Here is a 14,341-nt window from a genome sequence, read left to right on the forward strand (position 1 = left end):
TCCATCCCGAACCCTATAAGGTGCCACTTAGTTAGATTTGCTCGTAGGGTGAAAATAAGAACCCTAATAGAACCCTAATTTCTCTGTGTGTACTCGGCACATTTTACCAGTCGAAAAAGAGAAGAAGCAAAGCATTGTTGATAAAGAGGCAATTACTGTTCGAGAATTTCACCGATTTCCAAGTTCATATGGTTGCAGTCATGCCTCGACAAGTGTCTCTGTTTTGTTTTATCTTCGCCGTCGGTTTGATTTTGCCGAACCTCCCGAGCTCCAGTGCGGGGACGTGCGGCTGCCCTCCGCTGTGGACTAGCTTCCAAGGAATGTGCTACAGGTAACGATTATCACGGGAAGTCATAGTTCGCGAAAGTTTGATCTCTACCTGACATTTCGAATACTTTTTTTTTAGTCCTATACAGTTTAGATTTCAAAAGAGGAAAAAGTCTTTAACTTTAATGGTTAACAGAACGGATAAGCAGCACATTCTACTCAATTGAAAATTCTGTATAAATCAGTTGTCTCTTGCTGCGTTTGTTCGATTTTATTTCAGTGAACGTGTATTATTTCCGGGTTGTTTTTTTTTATTCCGAATTTTCTTCCATGTCCCCCATTCACTGCCTTTTGTAAATGTTTGTTTTGAGTTGGTAACTGTTCTGAAGGTGAGAGTTACCCACCTCCTGTAATCTGACATGGGGAATCAAAATTGACAGATAGCATGGTTTAGCCATTCGCATTTCTCCTAATCTTTATCTATTTTCTTCTCATACCCCCCGGCCCTCCCAAAAAAGTGTGGACCATGATTATTGTTGAATGTCGATTCTATGAACGCAAAAGCTCCCAACCACACTCTCCCCGCGCTAGGTCCCTGCGCTCCAATAAGCTTGCGTGTGCGTCAATATTGAATAAGGTTTTCGACCCCTCCCCCCCCCCCCCCCAAAAAAAAAAAAAAAAAAAAAAAAATCCTGCTAAGGCCGTGTCACACCATTCCGGGCAACCATGAGGTAGTTCCTTTGTTCATTTTCTGCTCTGCTTGTGTTGCCACGCTATGTACAGTTGTTCCATGTCTGGCAGGTGGATGTTGTACGTACCTGAAGTTAATTCATGATAATGCTGCTGGTCATCTCGATCAAGTGAAGATTATTGCAAGTTTGAAGCTAGGTTCTAAAGATTTCCTGAAATTTGTATGTTATTGTGTAATTCTCGGTGCATGTCGTGTCAGGAGTTTATTGAACGCCTGTGGCTTCATTCACATGAAATTGAATAAATGAAGAAACATTGTCGGCATGCAGTGTTTTTCATCAGTTGTTCGTATTGCCCCTTGGTCGCCGCTGGATCCGAGATTTGGCCCTCACACTTGTTAATTCGGATTCTTGCAACATCTTATTTTCTTCTCTTTTCTCATTTTTGCAAAACGTTCGTATTTATGGTAATGCGGTTTCTAGGACAGCTAAATGCTGGAGAACTGAAGGTACCAGCAATGGATTTAACCTCCCCACCACATCATGTTTGAACAGCAGGCAATTAGTGGAATAAGAGGAAGAAGGCTATGCTGAAGTAGCTTTGCAGTTACATTAATTTGTGCATACGCCCGCAGTTCGCAACTTCCCGCAACTGTAAGCAAGTCTACGCGGCCTGTATGCCCGACCTACGTTTATGTACGCAACTCTACGCCCGCTACACGCCGAATACGCTACGTTGATACGCGCTTCATACGCAACCATACGTAACCCTACGCTGAGACTACGAAAATCCTGCGCGGATCATCACAATTATTTTTCATGAGTACGCAGCCGATTTCGGCGTAGTCGCTACGCAACTCTACGCAACTCTACGCAAAGCTTGGTGTGAAACCCCCTTTAGCGGCAGTACTTCCCAGGCAATTCCCACGCAGGTACTTCGCAATCCCGTATGCAGCCAAGATAATGAAATTCTGTGAGATTTCAGCCATTCCATTAAAGGAATTCCTTCACTGAGTTATCAGTCCCCACGCGACTGGTACAAAGGTCACACAGTATACTCGCAAGTATAACGCGTCCAGCAAGTAAGACACATGCGCTGACTCGCACAAATCCTTTTCCGCCCTCAGGAATGTCCGGTATGCTAGAAAATCCCTACACGTAACAAGCCCGAGTAGCTTGCCCGGAAAGGTGTGACAGGGCCTAAACACGGTTGCGGGTAAAAAAAAATATGCGTGCGCACCTCAGGGCGACTACTTTTGAGATACATGCTAGGTACTGTACTCACCGTCCATTAATAAATTGTGCAAAAGCAATGACTGGTTGAACCATAAACTTCCGAAAGACTGCCAGTGGTAGAACTGAATCCTGACTCTCACAGCCTATGCAACGTCCTTGGTCAACTTCCTTTTAGCAATATATATATATATGGTTGGGTTGCTCCCAATTCATGATTAATGATGGATTTGTTGCCTGCTGTAGGAGTGCTGTCAATTATGAATTTTGATTGGCTAACTGCTTACCTGATTTTTTTTTTCGATATGAATATTTATGAACATCAAGATCTGTGTTGTTTGGAGTTGTGCGAGAAAGAAGTTTAACAAAGAGAAATATGAAGGCATAGAAGTAGAAGAAGAGAGACAACGAAATCATATATGACTTATGACGACAGATAGATAAAAAAGATTAAAATATTCTGACCTATTCAGAGTAAAATAATGTCGTTCTTATCTAAGTCTTTTCTACCCTCATTATCACCATTTTTTAATTCTTTGCCGCCCGGTCTGTTTCTACCTAGGTGCCAATGCCTTCCAGTAAGTGTTGTATTATTTGTTTTCCACTTGAGTATCGCCCATCTTCTCACACAAACTTTTATATACCACTTATTTACACCGTCAAAGTTGGCTGAGTGTTGCGTGTTTTAAAAAAGCGGATCATTCAGCTTAGATACCCATCCACGTTCTGCCATACCACTCTCAATTTGTGAAGGGTAATCAAGTCCACGAGACCTTCTTCCGCCGGCAAAGTGTCAACAACACATGCTTTTTATCATTCATTTTCAGATTTGTGGTACCTTTTTACGTTGTTACGTGCTGTAAAATTTACAACCTTTTCAGAGTACACTGCCTGATCTTTTCAAAAGAACATGTACCCTAATTTATACATGTTGTAAAGATCTTCACTTTTTCCCCCTTTTCGGAGAATTATTTCTAAGGTCATTTCCCCATATGGTCGATACCTGCTATAGCGATAAAGCGTTAGTTTGCTTGTTACAATCACATATGATTTCATCTTAAAAAAATTAAAAAAAAAATCAGTGAGGTTATGGTGTTAACCTCGACATTTGAGCTGTTTTCAATTCAAGGAAGGATGTTGATATGTATCTGGTTTCCTTTTTTCTTCGTTCCAGCCACAACACCCTCGTAAACAGGAGAAAAAAAAAAAGGACCTGAGATGTTTCAACACTTTCAAAACAGGAAATTCGACCGTAGCATGTATCACATTAAACTCTGTTTCCTCACACATGCTGGTGTGTAAAAAAAAAAATATATATATCAGATGGCACTGTGATTGATATGAGCAATGGCTAAGTAGTTCACAATTTTGTTGAAGGTGATTTACAAATGAAAGCATAAATCAGTTTCATTAAATTCAAGATAATTTCAAAGTTACCGTTAGATTTTGCTCTATTTTCAACCCTCCATACAAAACTTTTACTTTGCACAGGTGTCAGTTGGGGTATAATAGCAATTATGTAAGTGTGTGGTTAGCACCCTGACAACGGTCCTGAACAATGGCCAGGATTGGAATGCTCTATTACATATTCATTAGAAATTCCACTCTCACAGCTAGTCTTCATTCATTCTGAAATGCAGTGAATGCAAGCATATAAAACATGTTGTCACCTTTTTCATGTGCACGCATTTTACCCTTTAAGGCCGTGTCACACCATTCCGGGCAAGCTACGCGGGCTTGTGGCGAGGAGGTAGTTTCCAGCACGTAGAAGATTTTCAGCGGGCGAACAAGAATGTTTGCAATTTCCATTCATGCCTTGTCATACCGTACGGGGGAACTTCTGCGGCTTGACTTGCGGGGAAACAAATTTACTCCCCGGAGCTCTCCGCAGTTGGTCCGCACCTGACAGTACCTAGCGCGTAGTTGCTCGGAGGTGCTCACGCAAGTCCGATTTAACCGCAGCCAAGTTTTGAGCATGACCAAAACTTTTTACGGGTGAGTCGCGGGAATGCCCGTAGTGGTCCACGCAGAACGCCAGTAGGAGACCCTTAGCGGCAGTACTTCCCAGGCAATTCCCACGCAGGTACTTCGCAGTCCCGTATGCAGCCAAGATGATGAAATTCTGTGAGATTTCAGCCATTCCATTAGAGGAATTCCTTCACTGAGTTGTCATCCCCCACGCGACTAGTACAAAGGTCACACAGTATACTCGCATGTATAACGCGTCCAGCAAGTAAGACACATGCGCTGACTCGCACAAATCCTTTTCCGCCCTCAGGAATGTCCGGTATGCTAGAAAATCCCTATACGTAACAAGCCCGAGTAACTTGCCCGGAAAGGTGTGACAGGGTCTAAACACAGTTGCGGGTAAAAAAAATATGCGTGCGCACCTCCGGGCGACTACTTTTGAGATACATGCTAGGTACTGTCATGTGCGGATCATCTACGGGGACCTCCGGGTAGTCAAAATTGTTCTTTGCAAGTCGCACGCAAGGCTGGTGTGACATGGCCTTGAATGGCCTGTCGGACACGCGAACCCCGCCTCAAATACAAGTTTAGAATGGTATTTTGGTTTTTGCTTTCGCTCTTGGTTTTATTGTATAATTATGATCTTTTGGTGTGTGGAGGGGAGAGGGCTTTGATTAGTTCCATGACTGTGGAACAAACATGTACAGTTTGTAGTATTTAGTGCCATCACCTTGCAGCTTCATTAAACCACGACAATGGAAGTGTTACAAACTAGTTGGTCACTAGCTCGTGACTTGAGGCTGACGATAGAAGAACTAATGCTATTTTTACACATATTTTTTTTTTCATGTCACATTGTCTCACTTAACTCATTCTACATTACGAAAGAACCTGATATGTTTATGTATTGTCGAAAATGGAATAGATCTGAATTGAATTGAAGCAGCAAATGCAATGTGTTCATGCATCACGAAACCAGCAAAAATCGCACGAAGCGATTTTACGTGAGTTACATGATCTTGAGTATTTCATATTTTCTGAAAGAGCAGTTTGCATTATTTCAAAGATTAAGGTCATAAAATGAATAAGAAGTTTGGCAGCCTTTCTGTTTACATTAGTGTAATTATGCAGGCATATTTCCATAGAGGCCCCCTGGGTTATCTCTAAATATCCTTTACACACTGTTCACTTTTAGCTCGAATAACTTTTGAAAGGATGGGGTTACTGCTTTTAAGATTGGTACTAAAGTCGCAGACGGAATGTATTTATAGAACATAGAACTACGTAGTTTCATCTTAATCTGTAATCTCTTCATTGTTGTTGTGTTTTACATCCCGTTTTCCCCATTTATTGCACTGCTACACACACAGCTTTAGCAAGATTTGAAGCGCTTGAATAGACACTATTATCGTATCCGGGCAATTACCCCGAGAGGGCAATTACCCCCCGGCTAAATACTGGTTAGTGGTAAGCTTAGAGTAACGATTAGGGTTAGGGTTAGGGTTAGGGTTAGGAGTTTGTGTTAGGGATAGGATTAGGTTCAGGATTAGGATTAGGATTAGGGCCAGGGGAAGGGTGCGGGGTAATTGCCCAGGGGGTAATTGCCCTAGACCCCACTATTATACTTCTGAGCCTCTTTTCTGAGTGCACAATATTCCAGAGTGTGTGCTTTCCCCCAATATTTCTAATTGAGTATATGAATATAAGAACGACCCAAGTCCATGGAAGATCATTTCGAGTAAACTAAAAAAAAACTTCATATCTTTTTTATTTGTCCAATAATATTCTATTTAACTGTGATGGGAAGGCAACATTGTATATACAAATTAGAACATATATTATTATGACAATTAACATTTACATTAATTGTGGAGAGGCCATTTTGTGTGGTGGACTTGGGTCGTTCTTTGATTCATATGGACTTGGGTCGTTCTTTGATTCATATACATTAGATTCTACTATAGAGAGGGGAGAAGGATGAGAGAGGGCGCTATTATATGAATGTAAGAATGACCCAAGTCCTTCATTCTTACGTTAGTAAGTTGATAAGATTTAACTCATTCATTTCAGGCACTTCCGGGGGGTAATTAGGATTTATCATTTGCACACAAGATGAGTCCATGCATAAGCTACAATTTCCCATGTCAAACTGAATTTGGCCAAAAATTGGACTTGGTCGTTCTTATATTCATATACTCAATTATTTAATCCATTTGAACTGAGTTATAAGTCACTCTGAAGCTGAAATTCTAATGATTTTTTAGAATCCGCCCTTCACTGAAAATCCCCGTCTGGCGACTTTTCATTGGTTTCGTGATACAGGGTGACATTTACATCGTTTTTGTTAATCCGTAAAATATCAGAATTGAAGTCTATGTGTTGCGTATTTTTGTCAATAATTTTGTATTACAAAATGTACTAGTCATTGCTGAAGCCATTATTCACCATTATTTTGTAGATGAAGCAAGAACCCAGCATCAGTGCTTCAAAATAGTTCTAAAATGTGAGTTAGGAATGGAAACAACAAGTGTAAACACGTTAATCACTGTAATCAATGTTATAAAGTTTATGTGATCCTGCATCACAAAACCAACAAAAAAGTTGTCAGACATGGATTTTGAAGATTCTGAAAGAGCAGACTCAGCAGGCTTTAAAATGACGTATAACTCAAATAAAATGGACTTTGCTATGAACCTATAAATCTAGATATTTTAAAGAAAGTAGGCCTACATACTCTGGAAAAGTGTGAAGTGAGAAAATAGGTTCTGAAGTAAGGTCTATTCAAGCGTTTAATCTCTACCAAACCGCGCTAGCTGTGCGATGAATGGGACAAAAACAGGATGTAAACCACTAAAGCAACAGCAATGGAAGGATTATCAGATTAAGCTGAAATTGACCATGCTCTTTAAACAAATTCTGTTTATTATTATTGCCGAATTTCAAAGTGGTAGCAGTATTCCTTTAAAAGTTATTAGAGTTGAAATTGAAAAGTGCGCAAAGGATTTTCAAGACATGTAAAGGGGCCTCTATGACATATCTGATCAAACTACTCTAAAAAAAAAAACAGGTTGTAGAAAAGCTTCTGAAAACAATCACACTTTCCCTCCCCATCACCGATGATCGTAAACTCAGGCATAATGTAGAAAAAGAATAACTCTTTCAGAAAATATGAAAAGCTCAGGATTGACTCGGTTGACCAGTGTCACCTTTTTAGTCCTCACGCAAATCAAGGGGTGAGACTTCTTGTTGGTTTTGTGATGCACGGTCATATTGAATACAAGATGCGAACAATATTTGTAATGAAATTATAATGGTTAAAATAAAATTAGGCCATTGTCCCCGTCAATTTCTGTACATCAAGAGTTCCTTAATTTGTTTTTGAACAATAGATATACTGTAACTTATGTTTGCATATGCACAAAATAGTTTGTTTATTTTTATTTTGCATTATGTCCAAAAATTTTTTTTGGATATTTGTTTTAACTGTCAGATTCAAATTATACTGTGCCCAATTAGTTCGTTCAATTGACTTTGTATTTCATTTGTGTATGAAAAAAAGAATTTCAGAAATAAAATCAAAATCAAAATCCAATCAAAATTGTTGCTTTATCGTATAGAGTTATGGTTTATCTAGAAAAATAGTGATATCTCCTTATGTTTTAGGCCTTATTGTGAAATTTTTATAGGTAGGATGTTTTGTGATACTTCTGACTTACCACTGATGACTCAGACATGTCTTTAAATCACTGTTTCCTATGGTAAACAGTACAATTGATACTTTGTAGGCTAGAATTATGTCTTCTCTTTCTTCCGTGTCCTACATTTCTTGTCAAAACCTTATAATTTCGGTCACAAAATTTTTGAAAGTCTATTATTCGATGCAGTTTGACTCTTAATTTGTCTTCTAAACTCAAATCTTTATTTCCCCCCCCCCCCATTTTTAGGTAGCGCGGATAAAGTGAGTGCGGATTTACTGAAGTTAAAGGGACTGTACAGTAGTGGTTGAGGTGGGGATTCATGTTTTAAGCATTCCTAAGTGAGATAATGAGAAACCTCATATGAAATATGAAAGAGCATGTGATTGCATGCAGGATTCAACATTTATTTGATAAAAATTGGTTTTCCAATGGCTGAGATATGGCCCAAAAGTGATAATAATAAAAGGCGACATGCCCCACCTTTACCAGGATCTCTTTGTTTCACCTTGTTTTTGGATATCTCAGACATTTCAAAACCGATTTTCATCAAATAAACTTTTGATACCCCTTAGAATTGCACGCTCTTTGACATCTCATAGAGAGGTTTCTGAATATCTCGCAAAACGTTAAAAGCTAAATCCTCACCCCGACCAGAAGCCTTAATTTCACCAATGTAAGGAACGCAATTAAAAAAAAAAATCATATCAATTCTATCAATTTATTCGTGCAAGATGGTAGTCAGTTAAAGGGATCGTATAGTTTTGGTTTAGACCTACTTTCAGGTTTCTTACATTATATTTTGGTGAGATAATGAGAAACCTCTTATGAGATATGAAAGAGCATGTAACGTCATGAGGAATTCAATGTTTATTTGAAGAAAATTGGTTTGAAATGGCTGAGATATCCAAAACAGAGCGATTCTAACAAAGTGTGGGACACACGTTTTATTATGATTTATTTGTTTTACTTTGTTTCTGGATGTTTCAGTCATTCCAAACCAGATTTTCGTCAAATAAACTTTGAATTCCTCTTAAAAATGGTATGCTCTGTACTCTCTAAAAAAAATCGAGTGAAAGTATTTACTCTTGAAGGAGTGAATATAAAAGAGAGTGAAGTTAGAGTGAAATTGGAGTGAATTTCGAGTGAAAGTGTTCATTTTCACTCATATTGGATCGAGTGACCTCAGAGATCACTCGAAGATTTTGGAGTGATCCCTGAGGTCACTCTTCAACGAGTGAATTTTCACTCGAAATTCACTCCAATTTCATTCTAAATTCACTCTTTTTTTGTACTCCCTCCTTCAAGAGTGAAAATTTTCACTCGATTTTTTTTTTTAGAGAGTACTATTTCTTAAGTGTTTTCTTGGTATCTTGCAAAAAGTTAAAAGCCCAATTCTCATCTGTACTGTACCATCCCTCAAATATACAGTGTACTTAATACACTATACACGAGATGATTAGGTGCATTACTTCTGATGTGAATAGGTATTTTTCAGAAAGTGTGACGTGGGAGGAGGCCGAAAGACAATGCCAGTCATTTACGAAACCATGCTGGGACGAGGGCGCCACCACCGGTCAGCTAGGTCACCTTGTGTCCATTCACTCCCAGGAGGAGATGGATTTCCTCATCACTCTCTTTGAATCCGTACGAAACAAACGGGTATGTATTTAAAGCTGCAACAAGAAACTAAAACTCCCATGTTTTTTTTTTTTTATTAAGTTACTTTCGTCTCTGGTGAAATTTGAATAAAGTGGTAGCAAACTTTAAACAGAATTACACAAAGACCAGTAAGGGAAACTCTCGACTTTCCCAGATCACTTTTTCGAGATCGGTGCATTCAACGATGCGTGGAAGAGCGCGGTGAGTGGTCGTCGCTTTGTGTTCTCTTTTCAGCCGTGTTTGCTTTCAGAAAGGCTCTTAAGCCAGTCCCAGTTGCAAGTACGAGTGATTCTGTGTGTATACACCGCATCACAGTATGCTATAAGGGTACACTGTGCACATGCGGTCTACGATCACCAGCTATATACCCTCTCTAGATCACTCTTTCTCCCCCTCTCTCCCCCTTTCACCCTCTCCTCCTCTAACTCCCCCTCTTCCCCTCTCTCCCCTCTCTGTAAGCAATACCAATCTCTCCTCCTCTCTCTCTCACTCTCTCTCTCTCTCTCTATCTCTCTGACACACGCATTTTTCAGCAGGGGGAAAAAAGGACAGTGGCCGCGGCTCAGAGGAAGCTAAACCTGCTATTATTTGAAAACTCATGTGTCTTCTTTTTTCTAAAAAGCGTGAAGCCAACATAGCATGCGCATTTTCTTGCTTCCAGTATAGACGAGAAATTCAATTTTCTTTCGTATGCGTACAAAAATGAACCTTCATGTTGGCTATTTTGTATGATTTATTTTCTGAGGCGATGTCAGAGACGGAAAAGACATCGCCAGACATTTATTTTGTACAATCTCGCTCATCGCGGGAATTCTCGGCGATTACCTAATGCCACGCTCTATCTCGACTTTCAGGAAACGTCTTCTTCCGGAAAATCGAGAGTTCCCCTGCCTGAAGAGGAAGGAAGTTTCACCTTTAAAGACACAAATGAGATAGCAATCACAATGAACTGTTCACCTTTATAAACAGAAATGAGATAGCAATCACAATGAACTTTTCACCTTTAAAAACAGAAATGAAATAGCAATCACAATGAACTTTTCACCTTTAAAAACAGGAATGAGATAGCAATCACAATGAACTTTTCACCTTGAAAATCAGAAATAAGATAGCAATCACAATGAACTTTTCACCTTTAAAAAGAGAAATAAGATAGCAATCAAAATGAACTTTTCACCTTTAAAAAGAGAAATAAGATAGCAATCAAAATGAACTTTTCACCTTTAAAAACAGAAATGAGATAGCAATCACAATGAACTTTTCATCTTTAAAAACAAAAATGAGATAGCAAACACAATGAACTTTTCACCTTTATAAACAGAAATGAGATAGCAATCACAATGAACTTTCACCTTTAAAAACAGAAATGAGATAGTAATCACAATGAACTTTTCACCTTTAAAAACAGAAATGAAATAGCAATCACAATGAACTTTTCACCTTTAAAAACAGGAATGAGATAGCAATCACAATGAACTTTTCACCTTTATAAACAGAAATGAGATAGCAATCACAATGAACTTTTCACCTTTAAAAACAGAAATGAAATAGCAATCACAATGAACTTTTCACCTTTAAAAACAGGAATGAGATAGCAATCACAATGAACTTTTCACCTTTAAAATCAGAAATAAGATAGCAATCACAATGAACTTTTCACCTTTAAAAAGAGAAATAAGATAGCAATCAAAATGAACTTTTCACCTTTAAAAACAGAAATGAGATAGCAATCACAATGAACTTTTCATCTTTAAAAACAAAAATGAGATAGCAAACACAATGAACTTTTCACCTTTAAAAACAGAAATAAGATAACAATCACAACGAACTTTTCACCTTTATAAACAGAAATGAGATAGCAATCACAATGAACTTTCACCTTTAAAAACAGAAATGAGATAGCAATCACAATGAACTTTTCACCTTTAAAAACAGAAATGAGATAGCAATCACAATGAACTTTTCACCTTTAAAAACAGGAATGAGATAGCAATCACAATGAACTTTTCACCTTTATAAACAGAAATGAGATAGCAATCACAATGAACTTTTCACCTTTAAAAACAGAAATGAAATAGCAATCACAATGAACTTTTCACCTTTAAAAACAGGAATGAGATAGCAATCACAATGAACTTTTCACCTTTAAAATCAGAAATAAGATAGCAATCACAATGAACTGTTCACCTTTAAAAAGAGAAATAAGATAGCAATCAAAATGAACTTTTCACCTTTAAAAACAGAAATGAGATAGCAATCACAATGAACTTTTCATCTTTAAAAACAAAAATGAGATAGCAAACACAATGAACTTTTCACCTTTAAAAACAGAAATAAGATAACAATCACAACTAACTTTTCACCTTTATAAACAGAAATGAGATAGCAATCACAATGAACTTTCACCTTTAAAAACAGAAATGAGATAGCAATCACAATGAACTTTTCACCTTTATAAACAGAAATGAGATAGCAAGCACAGTGAACTTTTCACCTTTAAAAACAGAAATGAGATAGCAATCACAATGAACTTTTCACCTTTAAAAATAGAAATGAGATAACAATCACAATGAACTTTTCATCTTTAAAAACAGAAATGAGATAGCAATCACAATGAACTTTCGGATAAGATGTGAACGTAATTATTTAAATTCATGAAATTCCTTCTTCGAGATGTTTTCATTGCAACTGATTGGCAAATTGCCGTACGTCGACGCAAATATGCACTGAATTAATCAGTGTTTTAGTAGTAGCCATTATAAAAGAAATCATGGGCGTACATAATCGAGCAGGATTCGAACCTAAGACAGTGGTTGTTACTTTCACACATTGACACATAATTATATAAAAAAGTAGACTCTAATTCTCCCGTAATCCCAATTGGAGAAAAATAAATTGCTCGTATACATACATTAAAATGCATCCGCTTAATGACGGATTGTTTGACCCGAACTTTGGTTGAATTTAAAAGTCGCATTTGTCGTGTATTAAATGTATGGGATTTAGTATTGTCTCTCGTCTAATCTCGGAGAAGGTGTGCGTATGTATGTTTCCTTTTTCAATATGATAATGTTTGCTTTCATTTCTCTCAAAGAAAAGAGATACATTCTGATAACGCAGGACACATTCTGTACATGCACAGAGATAAATTTTCAAATCTTCGCACGAAAGAAATATGCGATTTTTGATAGGTATGTAATTTCTGTTGAATTCTTTTCTTTGTTTCTTTCTGTTTCTTCTTTCTTTCTTTTTTCTACTCTAAATGAACAGGTCTCCGGCAATCAACAAGTCTGGATTGGACTGAATGATAAAACAGCTGAGGGTTCCTTCGCCTGGAGTGACGGTTCAGAGGTCGATTACACCTTCTGGGCCCCAAACGAACCGAACAACCATAGTGGTGCGCAGGACTGCGCCCATTTTAGCCTAGAATTTAAGCACATGTGGGACGATTTGCAATGTGACCCTTCTGACGTAGATGAAAGCATAAGAGATACTTGGATTGTTGGGGGATATGTCTGCAAGCTTGGAGAATGGCTTTAATCCGTTTAATACTGAATTCTGAAACCCCCATAAACTTGATACACAAGCCACGAGGTTCCTGTACTGAACGGCTTACGTTAAGAGCTGCCTGTATAACCAGGGAGGTTGTTTGTTTGTTTGTTTGTTTGTTTGTACGTTTGTTTTTTAGGGAGGGGAATCCCCAAGAATCTCCCCCTAGTGCCCACGAAATGCACCATTTCTCAATGACAGCAAATCTAGCGAGCATACAATTCACTGTCCCTTGCTTTATTGTCGCTAGTATTCCTTTTTCAGTCTTACATTTTGTCATACGTGTACTTGCACATCCCATTTTGTTTGGAAAGTTGATGATATTGTCAGTTCTCTACTATGTGTGATCTTCAAAACTCAGATCTCATTGCATTCATTGCAATCTTTCCCCTTACTTGCAGAACATTTGTTATCTATATAATTATTATATAGTTTCATTTTACATTCCATGTCATTTTAGGGAAATCTGGTTGGTGCGTGATTATTTTAGTGATTCGAGTTTACAATCTGCTATCACGCTGCACCTGCCCTAAAGTTCCCATCAAAGCACTTAGTCAAAGAAGACGTACGCCACCTACGTTAAAACGTTGTCTTGATCGCTACCACGGAAAACTGACTAGTGCATGTCATCTACGGACAGTGTCTTTATCTGCGATAAAGGTGTGCCTCACTTAAGGGGCATTTCAGACGATTTCGTAATTTCACATCATGTATTACATAAATCGACACAGCTCCATATGTAGATTTGTGGAATTTATCGTGGTTCTTGAACAGAGAAACAATACTCTGAAAGACCATTGAACAAATTACACTGAACAATGATGATGACATAGGAGCCTCACATATTTTAGAAATGTAGCGGTGTAATTCCCATTACAATACTGCTAGTTTGCAAGTTCAACTGTGTATAATGTTTGCATGCCTTCTACTTTCGTTCTGCTTCCTTGAGCCACAACTCATGGATTCTTATGGTGAGGTTGCATGTCATCATCCTTGTTCATTGCAATTTGTTGTAAATTTTGAAAACACTCTTATTCTTCATCCTAATGATTATAAATCCTGGAACTCTGAACTCAATATGACTAGTTTATAGTTGTTCGAATGTAAAAATCTGGAAATTATCTGGAGGTCTCCCCTTTAGTTTTCATACCAGTAGCATGACTTCATTCATCCGTATATAGATCTGACATACATAATTCAATTCACAAGTTGAGCAAGGTATATTACTGTTGTCTACCAGAAAGAAAACTGACAACATGAAGCAAACTCACCTACTAT

General features: G+C 38.1%; 1 protein-coding gene across 1 annotated transcript; it reads left to right on the top strand.

Moving 5' to 3' along the window:
- The first annotated feature begins 200 nt into the window (after positions 1-200).
- On the top strand, positions 201-13,436 carry LOC139734747 (echinoidin-like). The gene is made up of 3 exons (XM_071645545.1): positions 201-331; positions 9,340-9,514; positions 12,785-13,436. The coding sequence occupies exons 1-3, from the start codon at positions 201-203 to the stop codon at positions 13,052-13,054; spliced, it is 576 nt and encodes a 191-aa protein (XP_071501646.1). The 3' UTR covers positions 13,055-13,436.
- Positions 13,437-14,341: the final 905 nt, after the last annotated feature.

The sequence above is a fragment of the Diadema antillarum genome, unplaced genomic scaffold, assembly GCF_040938485.1.
Source record: "Diadema antillarum isolate AM-2024a unplaced genomic scaffold, OU_Dant_1.0 seq00000546_RagTag, whole genome shotgun sequence".
NCBI lineage: Eukaryota > Metazoa > Echinodermata > Echinoidea > Diadematoida > Diadematidae > Diadema > Diadema antillarum.

Coding starts and splice junctions, on each gene's coding strand:
- LOC139734747 (XM_071645545.1), top strand. CDS start 201: ATGCCTCGACAAGTGTCTCTGTTTTGTTTTATCTTCGCCGTCGGTTTG. Junction 332..9,339: donor TTCCAAGGAATGTGCTACAG/GTAACGATTATC, acceptor TGATGTGAATAG/GTATTTTTCAGAAAGTGTGA. Junction 9,515..12,784: donor AATCCGTACGAAACAAACGG/GTATGTATTTAA, acceptor CTAAATGAACAG/GTCTCCGGCAATCAACAAGT.